Consider the following 14,112-nt stretch of genomic DNA (forward strand, 5'->3'; position numbering starts at 1 on the left):
AGTATTGGCAGCGCTGAATGATAGATCATGTATCTTTGTCTAACATAAGATCCAGTTATTCACACCCAGAAGGCAAATACAGATGGCCGGGCCTATCACCCAGTATCATTTTATGCACCAGCTTTTCTGGCAACAAGACAACTCTCGGAAAATTACACTAATACAAAGAATCCCTCGTAAAACCCAACCCTGTACTTGAAAGATGAAGGTCACAAATCCTCTACCTTTGTGCTAGCTGGACTCTTGATTAACTTGGGCCGCCACAAAAGCTGCAGCCTACGTACATAACTGAGAAACCTGATGTTTTTATTGACCAAATTGCCCAACCCCCAACTACTGCGTCAGGTCACCACTTCAGACCACTGATGAAAGAACATGTGAAAATCTCAGAAGTAGCTGTTGCAATTGGGACATCTAATGTTATGTTGGTGGGTTGTGATGGTCTGACGACATGGTGGCTTGGGGTGGACGGTGGACCAAGCATTGTGGTACATTGTGACTCCGTTTCGGGGCCCCTTCTGCAGAATCAGTTTTATCACGGCTCTCAGCAGAGCAGAGAAATTGGGGTGTATTGAGGTATGGGTTTTGGGAAATAGACCTTATACGTGTGTTCAGTTAGGTTCATACACAACTCTAACTTCATAACGAGTCCGTGAAGGACGCAAACATGCTGACGTCTTTGGTGTGCAGTGCTGCTTGTATATCCGGCTCTGTGCCCTGACGTTTAACAAGAACTTTGGTCACAGATTACAGATCACAACCTGACAGTAAGATTGTGTCTACTCTACCTATGCACTGCCACATCCGGAAACTAAGAGCACTCCCCTCGTATAGATAGTAATACAGGAGGTGCTATTCGTTACAAGAGCTGCACTAGGGCATCCCTTGATACTGTTTCACAAATATATGACAGACAGTTCACACAGTCAAAGTAAAACCGGCTAGGACTACAGCTTGAAGCCCCTCCACCACCCTCGGTTCTTTCACACATGCTACCATAAAAGTACACACAGGTAACATTGACTCGCTGCACATTTTTTACATACCTGCTACGAGGACCTGCTCTTTCCTTTTAATTTCATATTTAAATATATGGAAATATGACCCACAATTCAGTGCGACACTGCAACAAGCACTTATTACACTTGTAAATGCCTAGCGCCTGTGCACGGATATCAGTTATACAAAAATAAACAAAAAGTATTAATATTTCAAACTCAAAAGAAATTACTCGGAAATCAAAGTGACGTTCCAGCAACAGGAAAAAATTATTACAAATCACAGACTTGGGGGAGGGGATCTTGGACTGCCACAAAGAACTACAAGTCCCAGCATGGTAGCACATCTTACTATTTATGTAATTAGGGTTTGCAGTCCAGGATCCCCTTCCCCCATATATTCAATATTGTGTACACATGAAGGCTGGGACTCCTTCACTTGGAGTAGCACCCCTCCCAACTGCCCTGATTGACTTTAACTAGCATGGGCCTCTGGTACTCACAGACTGCATATTGAACCTAAATGCGCAATGAAGGTAAGCCCTACAAATGTGTACAATCTGTCAGTTTAAGGGATGGGTTCGGGGCCTGGGTGGTCTTCAGTTTGCCAGCAGCTGGGCTTCCAACGACCAACATACCGGCGCCGGAATCCCGACCACCGGCATACCGACAGCTGTGCTCCCTCTTGGGGGTCCACGACCCCCCTGGAGGGAGAATAGATAGCGTTACACGTGTAGCACGCCACCGTGCCCGCAAGGGGCTCATTTGCGCTCGCCCAGCTGTCTGTATGCCGGCAGTCAGGATTCCGGCGCCGGTATGCTGGCCGCTGGGAGCCCGACAGCCGGCATAACATACTACACCCTGGGATGGTGTGGCCAGGCTGCCTAGTGGTGGCACGCTATCACATATAATTTAGCACTTTTTAACATTCTGAATATTTTTTTTCCTACCACTACTACACTTTTTTTAATTTGTTTATATATTTCTTTTTATTTTTGTTTTTTTTCTTAACACCTTCCACCTGTGTTTTTACTTTTTAATACATAACTTTTTGCTTCCTTCTTAAGTTGTCTATTTACTAAGCCTTGGATGGAGATAAAGTGGATGGACATAAAGTACCAGCCAATCAGCTCCTAACTGTCATTTTTCAATCACAGACTGTGACATGGCAGTTAGGAGCTGATTGCCTGGTACTTTATCTCCATCCACAGCTTAGTAAATAGACCCCCTAACACCTTAGCTTTTCACTGTAGTCCTGCCCTGGGGTGACTGTCTCTTGCCGTCTTGTTGTTGTCCCGCATACCGGATTAAACTTTGTGTTAGAGACCCATCAGAGATGAGGTCACCCAGACGCTGGGGTTCCGGTATGAATGGTCGACCATGTTATGGTCGACAGTCATTAAGTCGACCACTATTGGTCGACATTGACATGGTCGACATGGACACATGGTCGACACATGAAAATGGTCGACACATGAAAAGGTCGACACATGAAAAGGCCGACATGAGTTTAACTTTTTTGGGTGTAGTTTTTTGCGTAAAGTGACTGGGAACCCCAATTAGTGCACCGTTTCGCTCGCCATGCTTCGGGCATGGTGCCTTCGCTTCGCTCGGCACAGATTACCGTTTCAGTCGTAGTCCACGTGGATCGTAAAGTATGAAAAAGCTCCCCAAAAGAAAAAAAAGTTAAAAAACTCATGTCGACCTTTTCATGTGCCGACCTTTCATGTGTCGATCATTTTCATGTGTCGACCATGTGTCCATGTCAACCAATAGTGGTCGACCTAATGACTGTCGACCATAACATGGTCGACCATATGAACGGATACCGACGCTGGTTGGTGGGCTAGTATTTTTTGGCAAACAAGTACTCCAAGAACCTGGTATTTGCTCTGTGTTAGATTGCAGAGTATATTGAAGTTTTCTGACTAGCAGTTCTTGGTATCGTGGAGTGTGCATATTTTCTCTCTCTTTGCGAAATAACAGACTTGCACAACATACAGCGGTCCTGCCCTGTTACTACATAGCATTCTGATACAATTATTAGGTGGTTGGTGAACACATGAGGTACATTCCTGTAAGACATGCAGGGGTAGAAGGAGTGAGATATCTGGCATATTGTGAAACGTGAGAAACAAACACAGAACGGTATGACAGCAGAAGAATTCAACCAGGAAACGGATGAGACAATACGAGGGAGCTGGACAGTTCACTGGAGAACCCTCCACACAAAAATAAAATATAACAAAAACAGCACAGCATGAAACAGCAAAAATATCAGAACAAAACAAGGTGGGAGGAGAAGGGAAATTAAATAAAAACCAAACAAAAATAAAACACCTCAAACAAATTTAAAAAAACGTAAACAAAAAATATAATAGGCTCTACACACTGGGCGATATTAATGAAAGATATGAACGATCTCGTTCATTAAAGAACGAGATACCGTTCATATCTTTCAGTGTGAGGCACCAGCGATGAACGATGCGCGGCCCCGCGCTCGTTCATCGCTGGTGCCCCGTCGCTTGTGCGTGCAGGCCAATATGGACGATCTCGTCCATATTTGCCTGCACTGCTATGGAGCCGGGTGACGGGAGGAGTGAAGAAACTTCACTCCCCCCGTCACTGCCCTCACCCCCGCCGGGTCGCCCGTCGGCCGTATCTGCCGTCGGGCAGATCGGCGGCGGATCGCATAGTGTGTAGGGCCCTTTAGTCATTTTGGAGTGGAATCTGCGGTCAAAGAGCACTTGGTCACTTCCACCACGTCACATACTGAAACACCGTTACACTACCACAGTCATCTCCAGTGCTCAGAAAGGCATGCTGGGCCTTGTAGTTCCACAACAGCAAAACAATAACAAAAAGTTGCCGACTTCAACACACAAAACGGTACACCTTGAACCATGGGTCTTCAACCTGCGGCCCTCCAGATGCTGTGGAACTACACATCCCAGCATGCCCTGCCTCAGTTTTAGCATATCTTAATATCAAAGCTGTGGCAGGGCATGCTGGGGTGTGTAGTTTCACAGCAGCTGGAGGGCCACAGGTTGAAGACCCATGCCTTAAACCCTTTAGGGCACAAGTCAGTTGGGTGTCTGTTTTTTCCTATCTAATAGATAGGGGGGGAAAACAGACAGGCACCCAAACGACTTTTCAAACAATTGAATTCCCCCCATTATGGCACACGACAACTGGTACGGCTAAATGAGTCGGTAAGAACAGAAGGTGTCAGAGATAAAAGAATAAAAAAAATAATAGATCGGAATCCCCCGGCTCTGGCTTCCACAATCAGGAGAAGAATACGAACTGAAAATACAATTGAAAAACACACAGGACTGTATGACGCGGTGACATATCGAGAGGCTTAAACATGACGCGCAGAAAAGGAGAATAGGGGCAAAGACACACAATTAACCACCACCAAGTTGGTAAGCTCGGAAACAAACTGCAGGTGCACAATCAGGCATACGGGAATATAGAAAACGGCAATCCTTTATCATATGCTCATCTTACGAGCCTCACTTCATGGAAAAGCACAGTAACCAGCGTGATAGAAGGTAATTACAGAGCGGTGTACAGGTCACACTACTGAAGCCATCTCACCACTGTTCTGCTCCCGTCTGTTAGCATCTGCAGCTGAAGATGGTTCATTCAATGTCCTGTGACAGAACGGTGCTCTTTATGGAGAAGGAAACTACTGAGTGAAGTCTGACTGATCACCTACATTTAAAAGGAGGTTTCACCAGTGACTCAGACTTCGGTGCCAGAATGGGCTCATCCTCAGTTGATGAAATGAAAGAGGGCATACGTCCAACATAAGCAACAAGAAGATTTGACACAATTACATGTGTGATCTCATTACAATACACCAAACTGACACAAACTAGCACTTAGTCACATTCCATATGCAATTCCCAGGCATGAAAGGATACACACTTGTACACCTGACACGGGTCCGGTTTTACCGGCAGACAGGATGCCGGCTGTCAGTATACAGATAGCCTGTGTGCCGGAATCCCGGCTGCGAGTCCCCTCGCGGGCTCTCCACCCATTGGGCCTGTTAGCTTGGTTCGCTTGCCACAGGTAATATTCCCACGCGGTTGGTGGCGTGGACCCACCAAACGAGTGGTAATAGCCCACGTCTGTCTGGATTCCGGCGTCGGTCCCCTGAATGCTGGGATTCTGACAGTCGGTATGTTAACTGCTTCCCCCTGACATACGTGTAGTGCAAATTCTACAGGTTTTGAGCTGGTGACAAGTTAAAGACTCACCTCACATACACATGCAAGTATATTTATCAAATCTGGATGAGCACCTTTGAACACAGCTTTCCAATTACTTGGAATACAACACTTGCAGTGACGAGAGATGGCCAAAGGTCCAGCAACATGGGGAGCACGGGGAGGCAGGGAGGGAGCGGACTGGATGAGAAGCCTCCAAAATCCAGCAGCTTGGAGAGAATGGACTAGAGCATTCAATCCCAACCTCGGTCCTCGAGGCACACTAACAGTCCTGGTTTTAGTGATCTCCAGGCTTTAACACAGGTGACTTAATTAGTACCTCAGTTATTTTGATTTAACCATCTGTGCTGAAGCCTGGATATCACTTAAACCTGCACTGTTGGTGTGCCTTGAGGACCGCGGTTGGGAATGCCTGGACTAGAGCACAGGTTCTCAAACTCGGTTCTCAGGACCCCACACGGTGCATGTTTTGCAGGTCTCCTGACAGAATCACAAGTGAAATAATTAGCTCCACCTGTGGACCTTTTAAAAAGTGTCAGTGAGTAATTAATACACCTGTGCACCTGCTGGTTACCTGCAAAACATGCACTGTGTGGGGTCCTGAGGAGGGGTGTGGTTCGTTTTATCGACAGTATCTAGGTCGACAATGTTTAGGTCGACCACTATAGGTCGACAGTCACTAGGTCGACATGGATGGAAGGTCGACAGGGTTTCTAAGTCGACATGTGCTAGGTCGACAGGTCTAAAGGTCGACATGAGGATATATATTTTTTTGGTGTCGTTTTCTTCGTAAAGTGACCGGGATACCAAATTAGTGCACCGCATCCCCTCGCATGGCTCGCTTCGCTCGCCATGCTTCGGGCATGGTGCCTTCGCTCCGCTACCGCTTCGCTCGGCACACTTTACCGTTCCAATCGTAGTCCACGTGGATCGTTAAGTGTGAAAAAATCCAAAAATAAAAATAAAAATTGAAAAACTCATGTCGACCTTTAGACCTGTCGACCTAGGACATGTCGACCTAGAAACCCTGTCGACATTCCATCCATGTCGACCTAGTGACTGTCGACCTATAGTGGTCGACCTAAACATTGTCGACCTAGACACTGTCGATCTTCAGACCGGATCCCCCTGAGGAGCGAGTTTGAGAACCACTAGACTAGAGGATTCAGTCTGTCCTGTACTATAATACTAGATACTGGTACAACATCCACTTTCTGCGCTATCTCCGGCGCTGTTAACTGACCATTGGCTTCATCTGCCCTGGCTTAGTAATGCTCAAAAATATCAGCAGCCCAAAGTCATTTTCTTTACTGTCAGTATAACTGCACGTAGACCAGCAGAACAGTCCACTCATTGGGGGTAATTCTGAGTTGGTCGCAGCAGCAAGTTTGTTAGTAGTTGGGCAAAACCATGTGCACTGCAGGGGAGGCAGATATAACATGTGCAGAAAGAGTTAGATTTGGGTGGGTTATTTTGTTTCTAAGCAGGGTAAATACTGGCTACTTTATTTTTACACTGCAAATTAGATTGCAGATTGAACACACCCCACCCAAATCTAACTCTCTCTGCACATGTTATATCTGTCTCCCCTGCAGTGCACATGGTTTTGCCCAACTGCTAACAAAAATCCTGCTGCGATCAACTTGGAATTACCCCCCATGTGCACTGTAGGTGGGGGCAGATATAACATGTGCAGAGAGAGTTAGATTTGGGTGGCTTATATTGCTTCTGTGCAGGGTAAATACTGGCTGCTTTATTCTTACACTGCAATTTAGATTTCAGTTTCAACACACCCCACCCAAATCTAAGTCTCCCTGCACATGTTACATCTGCCCCCCCCCCCCCCCCCCCCCTGCAGTGCACATGGTTTTGCCCAACTGCTAACAAAAATCCTGCTGCGATCAACTTGGAATTACCCCCCATGTGCACTGCGGGTTCACTACGGCTGGCCGGCGGTCGGGCTCCCGGCGCCCAGCATACCGGCGCCGGGAGCCCGACCGCCGGCTGACCGACAGTGTGGCGAGCGCAAATGAGCCCCTTGCGGGCTCGCTGCGCTCGCCACGCTACGGGCACGGTGGCGCGCTACGCGCGCCACACTATTTTATTCTCCCTCTATGGGGGTCGTGGACCCCCACGAGGGAAAATAAGTGTCGGTATGCCGGCGGTCGGGCTCCCGGCGCCGGTATACTGAGCGCCGGGAGCCCGACCGCCGGTATACAGAAGACCACCCGTGCACTGCAGGTGGGGGCAGATATAACATGTGCAGAGAGAGTTAGATTTGGGTGGGTTATATTGTTTCTGTGCAGGGTAAATACTGGCTGCTTTATTTTTACACTGCAATTTAGATTTCAGTTTGAACACACCCCACCCAAATCTAAGTCTCTCTGCACATGTTATATCTGCCTCCCCTGCAGTGCACATGGTTTTGCCCAACTGCTGACAAATTTGCTGCTGCGATCAACTCAGAATTAGGCCCATAGACAACACTTATGCCAAGCCACACACTACACAGGGAACAATGATGCACTAGAGCACAGGTTCTCAAACTCGGTCCTCAGGACCCCACACAGTGCATGTTTTGCAGGTAACCCAGCAGGTGCACAGGTGAATTCATTACTCACTGACACATTTTAAAAGGTCCACAGGTGGAGCTAATTATGTCACTTGTGATTCTGTGAGGAGACCTGCAAAACATGTACCGTGTGGGGTCCTGAGGACCGAGTTTGAGAACCTGTGCACTAGAGAACATACTGTATTCCATTATGCTGAAAGGAGGAGGCAGGAGCAGATCGGTCTAGGACCCCTGGGGAATACACCCGGCGGGCTGATGCAAGCGCTTTGTTTGACGACATGTAGGGGGTGGTTCTGCCGCCATGGTTTCACTGTGTGGGGGATATTCAATTGTTTGAAAAGTCGGATGGGTGTCTGTTTTTTCCTGTTTATTAGATAGGAAAAAACAGACACCCAACTGACTTTTCAAACAATTGAATACCGCCCTATATTTCTGGTGATGACCATGTGAGGTCACTTCTACAGATTTTTCCAGGGCCACTTTTGGTTCCCAATCTGATCCAGGGTGCAGGTGAAACCACCATGAAAAGGGGATTGGTAGAGCAGAGCTAAAGGATGGGCAGTACCTCTAGGCCAGTGATAGGCTCAAAAGTATATAAACTGCAATTGAAAGTGGGAGCATCCCGCAAAACAAATGACACCAATCTCTTCCAGCATCCCGCATATAATATAAGTTATAAACTAAACTACCTCCTGCGTCCAACATCATGAGAGAGAACATTTTCCATATTATATGATAACATCAAAAACACATATTTTTGTCCTATAACAGCAATGTTCCAGGGCCCCACAGTAACACATAAGGGCCAATTCAATTGTTTTGGGCGTCTAAACATTGTCTAAACAGGACTTTTCAGACGCCTGAACAATTGTCATAGTTCAATTGTGTTTGGGCATCCAAAGTGCCCAGTTTACACACATTCTCGCACCTCAGGAGGCTGCGAGAAAAAATGTCAGCCCAGCGGCTGCTGGGTGTCTAAACGGAGCAACAATTGTGCCCCCTGGTGGTAGTCGCAGCATAAAACAATTGAATTGGCCCCATAGTACTTATTCAGGTTTGCTTTTGGCTGCAGCATAGTCCGTTTACTATCTAGAACATCCTAATTATTCTCTTCCAGGGAGAAAAAAAAAGAAACAGGTAATAAAGAAGACATCAAATTACTACAGACTGTTCCCCTGCCACAGAAATAACACAAGTCGCTACACAGACATTCCGGACGTGTTACTCACATATAGGAACCGTTTCGGAAGACAATGATCCTTAAAAAAACAATTGCTCAGCGCCTCTTACCATCCTGTAAGTGACCTATTACTCTCAGTACCTGGCACAGTCTATCCTCTCTTTTTATTCATATACTACCCGACGCCACATGTTCTGTAAACCGGGTGTATATTTTGTAACAAGTCCTGTGCAGGCAGCACAGTTATTGGAGGTATATATAAGATTTGTATGGTCTACTAGCCATAAATGACTGCAGTGTACCTACATCACATATATTTATATATCAGGAATGACTGGCTAGTATCAGAGCAAAACTTGCACACAATATATGGGCTTGTGGGTTAACGTGGGCATTATACACAGGGGCAGCAGTATATACAGGACATGTGGACATTATACACAGGTGCAGCAGTATATACATGTAGGCATTATACACAAGGGCAGCAGTATATACAGTACATGTGGACATTATACACAGGGGCAGCAATATATACAGTACATGTGGACATTATACACAGGGGCAGCCGTATATACAGGACATGTGGACATTATACACAGGTGCAGCAGTATATACATGTAGGCATTATACACAAGGGCAGCAGTATATACAGTACATGTGGACATTATACACAGGGGCAGCAATATATACAGTACATGTGGACATTATACCCAGGTGCAGCAGTATATACATGTGGATATTATACACAGGTGCAGCAGTATATACATGTGGGCATTATACACAGGTGCAGCAGTATATACATGTGGGCATTATACACAGGTGCAGCAGTATATACATGTGGGCATTATACACAGTGCAGCAGTATATATATGTGGGCATTATACACAGGTGCAGCAGTATATACATGTGGACATTATACACAGGTGCAGCAGTATATACAGTACATGTGGACATTATACACAGGGGCAGCAATATATACAGTACATGTGGACATTATACCCAGGTGCAGCAGTATATACATGTGGACATTATACACAGGTGCAGCAGTATATACATTTGGATATTATACACAGGTGCAGCAGTATATACATGTGGACATTATACCCAGGTGCAGCAGTATATACATGTGGATATTATACACAGGTGCAGCAGTATATACATGTGGGCATTATACACAGGTGCAGCAGTATATACATGTGGGCATTATACACAGGTGCAGCAGTATATACATGTGGGCATTATACACAGGTGCAGCAGTATATACACGTGGGCATTATACACAGGTGCAGCAGTATATACACGTGGGCATTATACACAGGTGCAGCAGTATATACATGTGGACATTATACACAGGTGCAGCAGTATATACACTGTTGAAAATTTGGTGAGTGATCAGAGATGTGTGAAAAAGATAGGTGTGTGTGTGTGTGTGTGTGTGTGGGGGGGGGGGGGGGGGGAGTGTATCACCTGTCAGACTGTTAATTGCTACATACTTGACAGATTGCAGTAATTATTATCCTGTTAATTATGAGAGTTCCTCTATATTGCTAATGGCAATTTTACATTAGTTGCCAACAACCTGCCCTGAGTTTTGTGTTCACAACAAAGGCTGTCAGCTGTCTTCAGTACTTAACATATTATACGATGGAGGTTTCATCACCTTACCCGTCCGAGACAAGAGCTGATGAACAGGAAGACTGATAAACTGGCAGGGTGTGTCAGAGGCGCTATCATTAACAGGCTCTTAAGGTGGGTACACACTGGAAAGATATATCTGCAGATCAATTGATCTGCAGATATATCTATGGACGGATTAGGCTGCGTGTTGAGCATACACACTGCCCGATCCGTCGGGGACTGACGTCATGAACTGGGCGGGCGTGTACACACGCCCGCCCAGTTCAGCTGTCAATCACCGCCGGCCGCCGCAGCATGTGTACGGACGGTCGGCCGACCGCCATACACACACAGCGACGCGCCAATATATCGGTAGATATATTGGCCGTCGGCTGTGCTGTGGGGCCGACGCGATACGTCTGTGAACGACGGAATTCACAGACGTATTGGCCGTACACACTGGCCGACGGACCCGCGATATATCGGCCGCTCAAGAGAACGGCCGATATATCGGCCAGTGTGTACGGGCCTTTAAGGCTGTTGATGTAGAAAGAAAAAACATTTTATATTAAATTAACAGTCAAAATAATTAACAGCTTATGAATACAGTCATCGTAAAAGCAAACTGACTGTAAGGCCGCTTTCAGCTAGCCACGAGACTGCATTGATGCGCAGTTTATGCGATAATCTCAACAAGTGCTCTCACTATCATAAGCTGTGTAAGGTATTTGAAGAGGATGAAAGAGTGGGGAAATCATCCTGAACCCCCAAAAAGTGGCAAGTAAGAGCCCTAGCAGCATAGACGGCTGCTAGTGGCTGTTATCAGTGTACTGGAGGCGGTTATGAGGGATCAAATGCTTTGTTGATTTTTACAACTTTTATTAATAAAAGGAAAAATGAAAATAAAAAGGAAAAATGAAAATGAAAAGGAAAAATGAAAAGGAAAAATGAAAGTGTTTACAGCATTTTGGGGTACTTTAAAATGTCTCCATTGTTGTTTTAAAAAGTTTCGTAAAATGTTATTAAAGAAAACAAACCACTGGCTACTCCCATCTGCAAGTTTAAAAAACAAAACAAAAACATTTTACATAAATGCAACACCTCAACATACATATCCCACATCATTTACACCCCAGCATACATGACCAATATCAATTACACCCCAGCATACATACCCCACGTCATTTACACTCCAACATACATGTCCCATATCATTTGCACCCCAACATACATGTACAGTAGGGTATAATTAAACCTATTTTCTGCTTTTGAGAGAAATTTATATGGAAAATAAAATGTCCTTATTGGCAGTCAGAGGGACACTACTCTCCGCTCAGAGTGCAGGACACTGGCAGTCAGAGGGACACTACTCTCCGCTCAGAGTGCAGGACACTGGCAGTCAGAGGGACACTACTCTCCGCTCAGAGTGCAGGACACTGGCAGTCAGAGGGACACTACTCTACACTCAGAGTGTAGGACACTGGCAGTCAGAGAAACAATACTCTCCGCTCAGAGTGCAGGACACTGGCAGTCAGAGGGACACTACTCTACACTCAGAGTGTAGGACACTGGCAGTCAGAGAAACAATACTCTCCGCTCAGAGTGCAGGACACTGGCAGTCAGAGAAACAATACTCTCCGCTCAGAGTGCAGGACACTGGCAGTCAGAGGGACACTACTCTCCGCTCAGAGTGCAGGACACTGGCAGTCAGAGGGACACTACTCTACACTCAGAGTGTAGGACACTGGCAGTCAGAGAAACAATACTCTCCGCTCAGAGTGCAGGACACTGGCAGTCAGAGAAACAATACTCTCCGCTCAGAGTGCAGGACACTGGCAGTCAGAGGGACACTACTCTCCGCTCAGAGTGCAGGACACTGGCAGTCAGAGGGACACTACTCTACACTCAGAGTGTAGGACACTGGCAGTCAGAGAAACAATACTCTCCGCTCAGAGTGCAGGACACTGGCAGTCAGAGGGACACTACTCTCCGCTCAGAGTGCAGGACACTGGCAGTCAGAGGGACACTACTCTCCGCTCAGAGTGCAGGACACTGGCAGTCAGAGGGACACTACTCTCCGCTCAGAGTGCAGGACACTGGCAGTCAGAGGGACACTACTCTCCGCTCAGAGTGCAGGACACTGGCAGTCAGAGAAACAATACTCTCCGCTCAGAGTGCAGGACACTGGCAGTCAGAGGGACACTACTCTACACTCAGAGTGCAGGACACTGGCAGTCAGAGGGACACTACTCTCCGCTCAGAGTGCAGGACACTGGCAGTCAGAGGGACACTACTCTCCGCTCAGAGTGCAGGACACTGGCAGTCAGAGGGACACTACTCTCCGCTCAGAGTGCAGGACACTGGCAGTCAGAGGGACACTACTCTCCGCTCAGAGTGCAGGACACTGGCAGTCAGAGGGACACTACTCTCCGCTCAGAGTGCAGGACACTGGCAGTCAGAGAAACAATACTCTCCGCTCAGAGTGCAGGACACTGGCAGTCAGAGGGACACTACTCTACACTCAGAGTGTAGGACAAGGGGGGTAATTCAGAGATGATCGCAGCAGGAACTTTGTTAGCAGTTGGGCAAAACCATGTGCACTCAGGGCCGGATCCAGGGGGGGGGGGGGGGGGGGCGAACAGGGCGAACGCCCCCCCCCCCTAACAGTCATAACCACGCCCACTTACACGAGGTGGGGGCTACTGCCGGGTGATGGTGTGTGGCTGCACTGACATCCCTCCCCATCATCCGTGTCCCTGGGGCCCCTAGCCCCATCTGCTATCATCACATGCCGTCACCCCCACCTATGGCATTGTGTGCCGCCCATCGGTGTGTTAGTAGTTACATGTGCCCGGTGTGTGTGTGTGTGTGTGTGTGTGTTACATAAGAAATACATGTGCAGCCTGGCAATGCTTTATATGTTCCTTAGAGCATTAATGGACCGTTGGTATGAGAAGTGGGAATAGTAATGTGTAGGGGAGGAGTCAGGAATAAATAAACTGCCCCCCCTAAAAGAAAAGTCTAGATCCGTCCCTGTGTGCACTGCAGGGGAGGCAGATATAACATGTAGAGAGAGTTAGATTTGGGTGGGTTATTTTTTTTCTGTGCAGGGTAAATACTGGCTGCTTTATTTATACACTCCAATTTAGATTGCAGATTGAACACACCACACCCAAATCTAACTCTCTCTGCACATGTTACATCTGCCCCACCTGCAGTGCACATGGTTTTGCCCAACTGCTAACCAAGTTACTGCTGTGATCAACTCAGAATGACCCCCCATTGGCAGTCAGAGAGACACTACTCTCCGCTCAGAGTGCAGGACACTGGCAGTCAGAGAAACATTACTCTCTGCTCAGAGTGCAGGACACTGGCAGTCAGAGAAACATTACTCTCTGCTCAGAGTGCAGGACACTGGCAGTCAGAGGGACACTACTCTCCGCTCAGAGTGCAGGACACTGGCAGTCAGAGGGACACTACTCTCCGCTCAGAGTGCAGGACACT

The 14,112-nt window shown here is 47.0% G+C and overlaps 1 protein-coding gene across 6 annotated transcripts in view; it reads right to left on the minus strand.

The window, feature by feature from the left end:
* LOC134966714 (CMP-N-acetylneuraminate-beta-galactosamide-alpha-2,3-sialyltransferase 4-like) overlaps positions 1–14,112 on the minus strand; it is a 269,028-nt gene that overhangs the window by 44,441 nt on the left and 210,475 nt on the right. The window contains exon 1 of one of the 6 annotated variants that reach the window (XM_063943673.1): positions 5,314–5,489. The exons of 1 other annotated variant lie outside the window; for it this stretch is intronic. In XM_063943673.1, the coding sequence (XP_063799743.1) occupies positions 5,314–5,388 (75 nt within the window). In that variant the 5' untranslated portion in view covers positions 5,389–5,489. 4 more of the 6 variants (XM_063943678.1, XM_063943680.1, XM_063943679.1 and 1 more) reach the window with 4 other exon arrangements.

This window comes from Pseudophryne corroboree, chromosome 10 (genome assembly GCF_028390025.1).
Source record: "Pseudophryne corroboree isolate aPseCor3 chromosome 10, aPseCor3.hap2, whole genome shotgun sequence".
NCBI lineage: Eukaryota > Metazoa > Chordata > Amphibia > Anura > Myobatrachidae > Pseudophryne > Pseudophryne corroboree.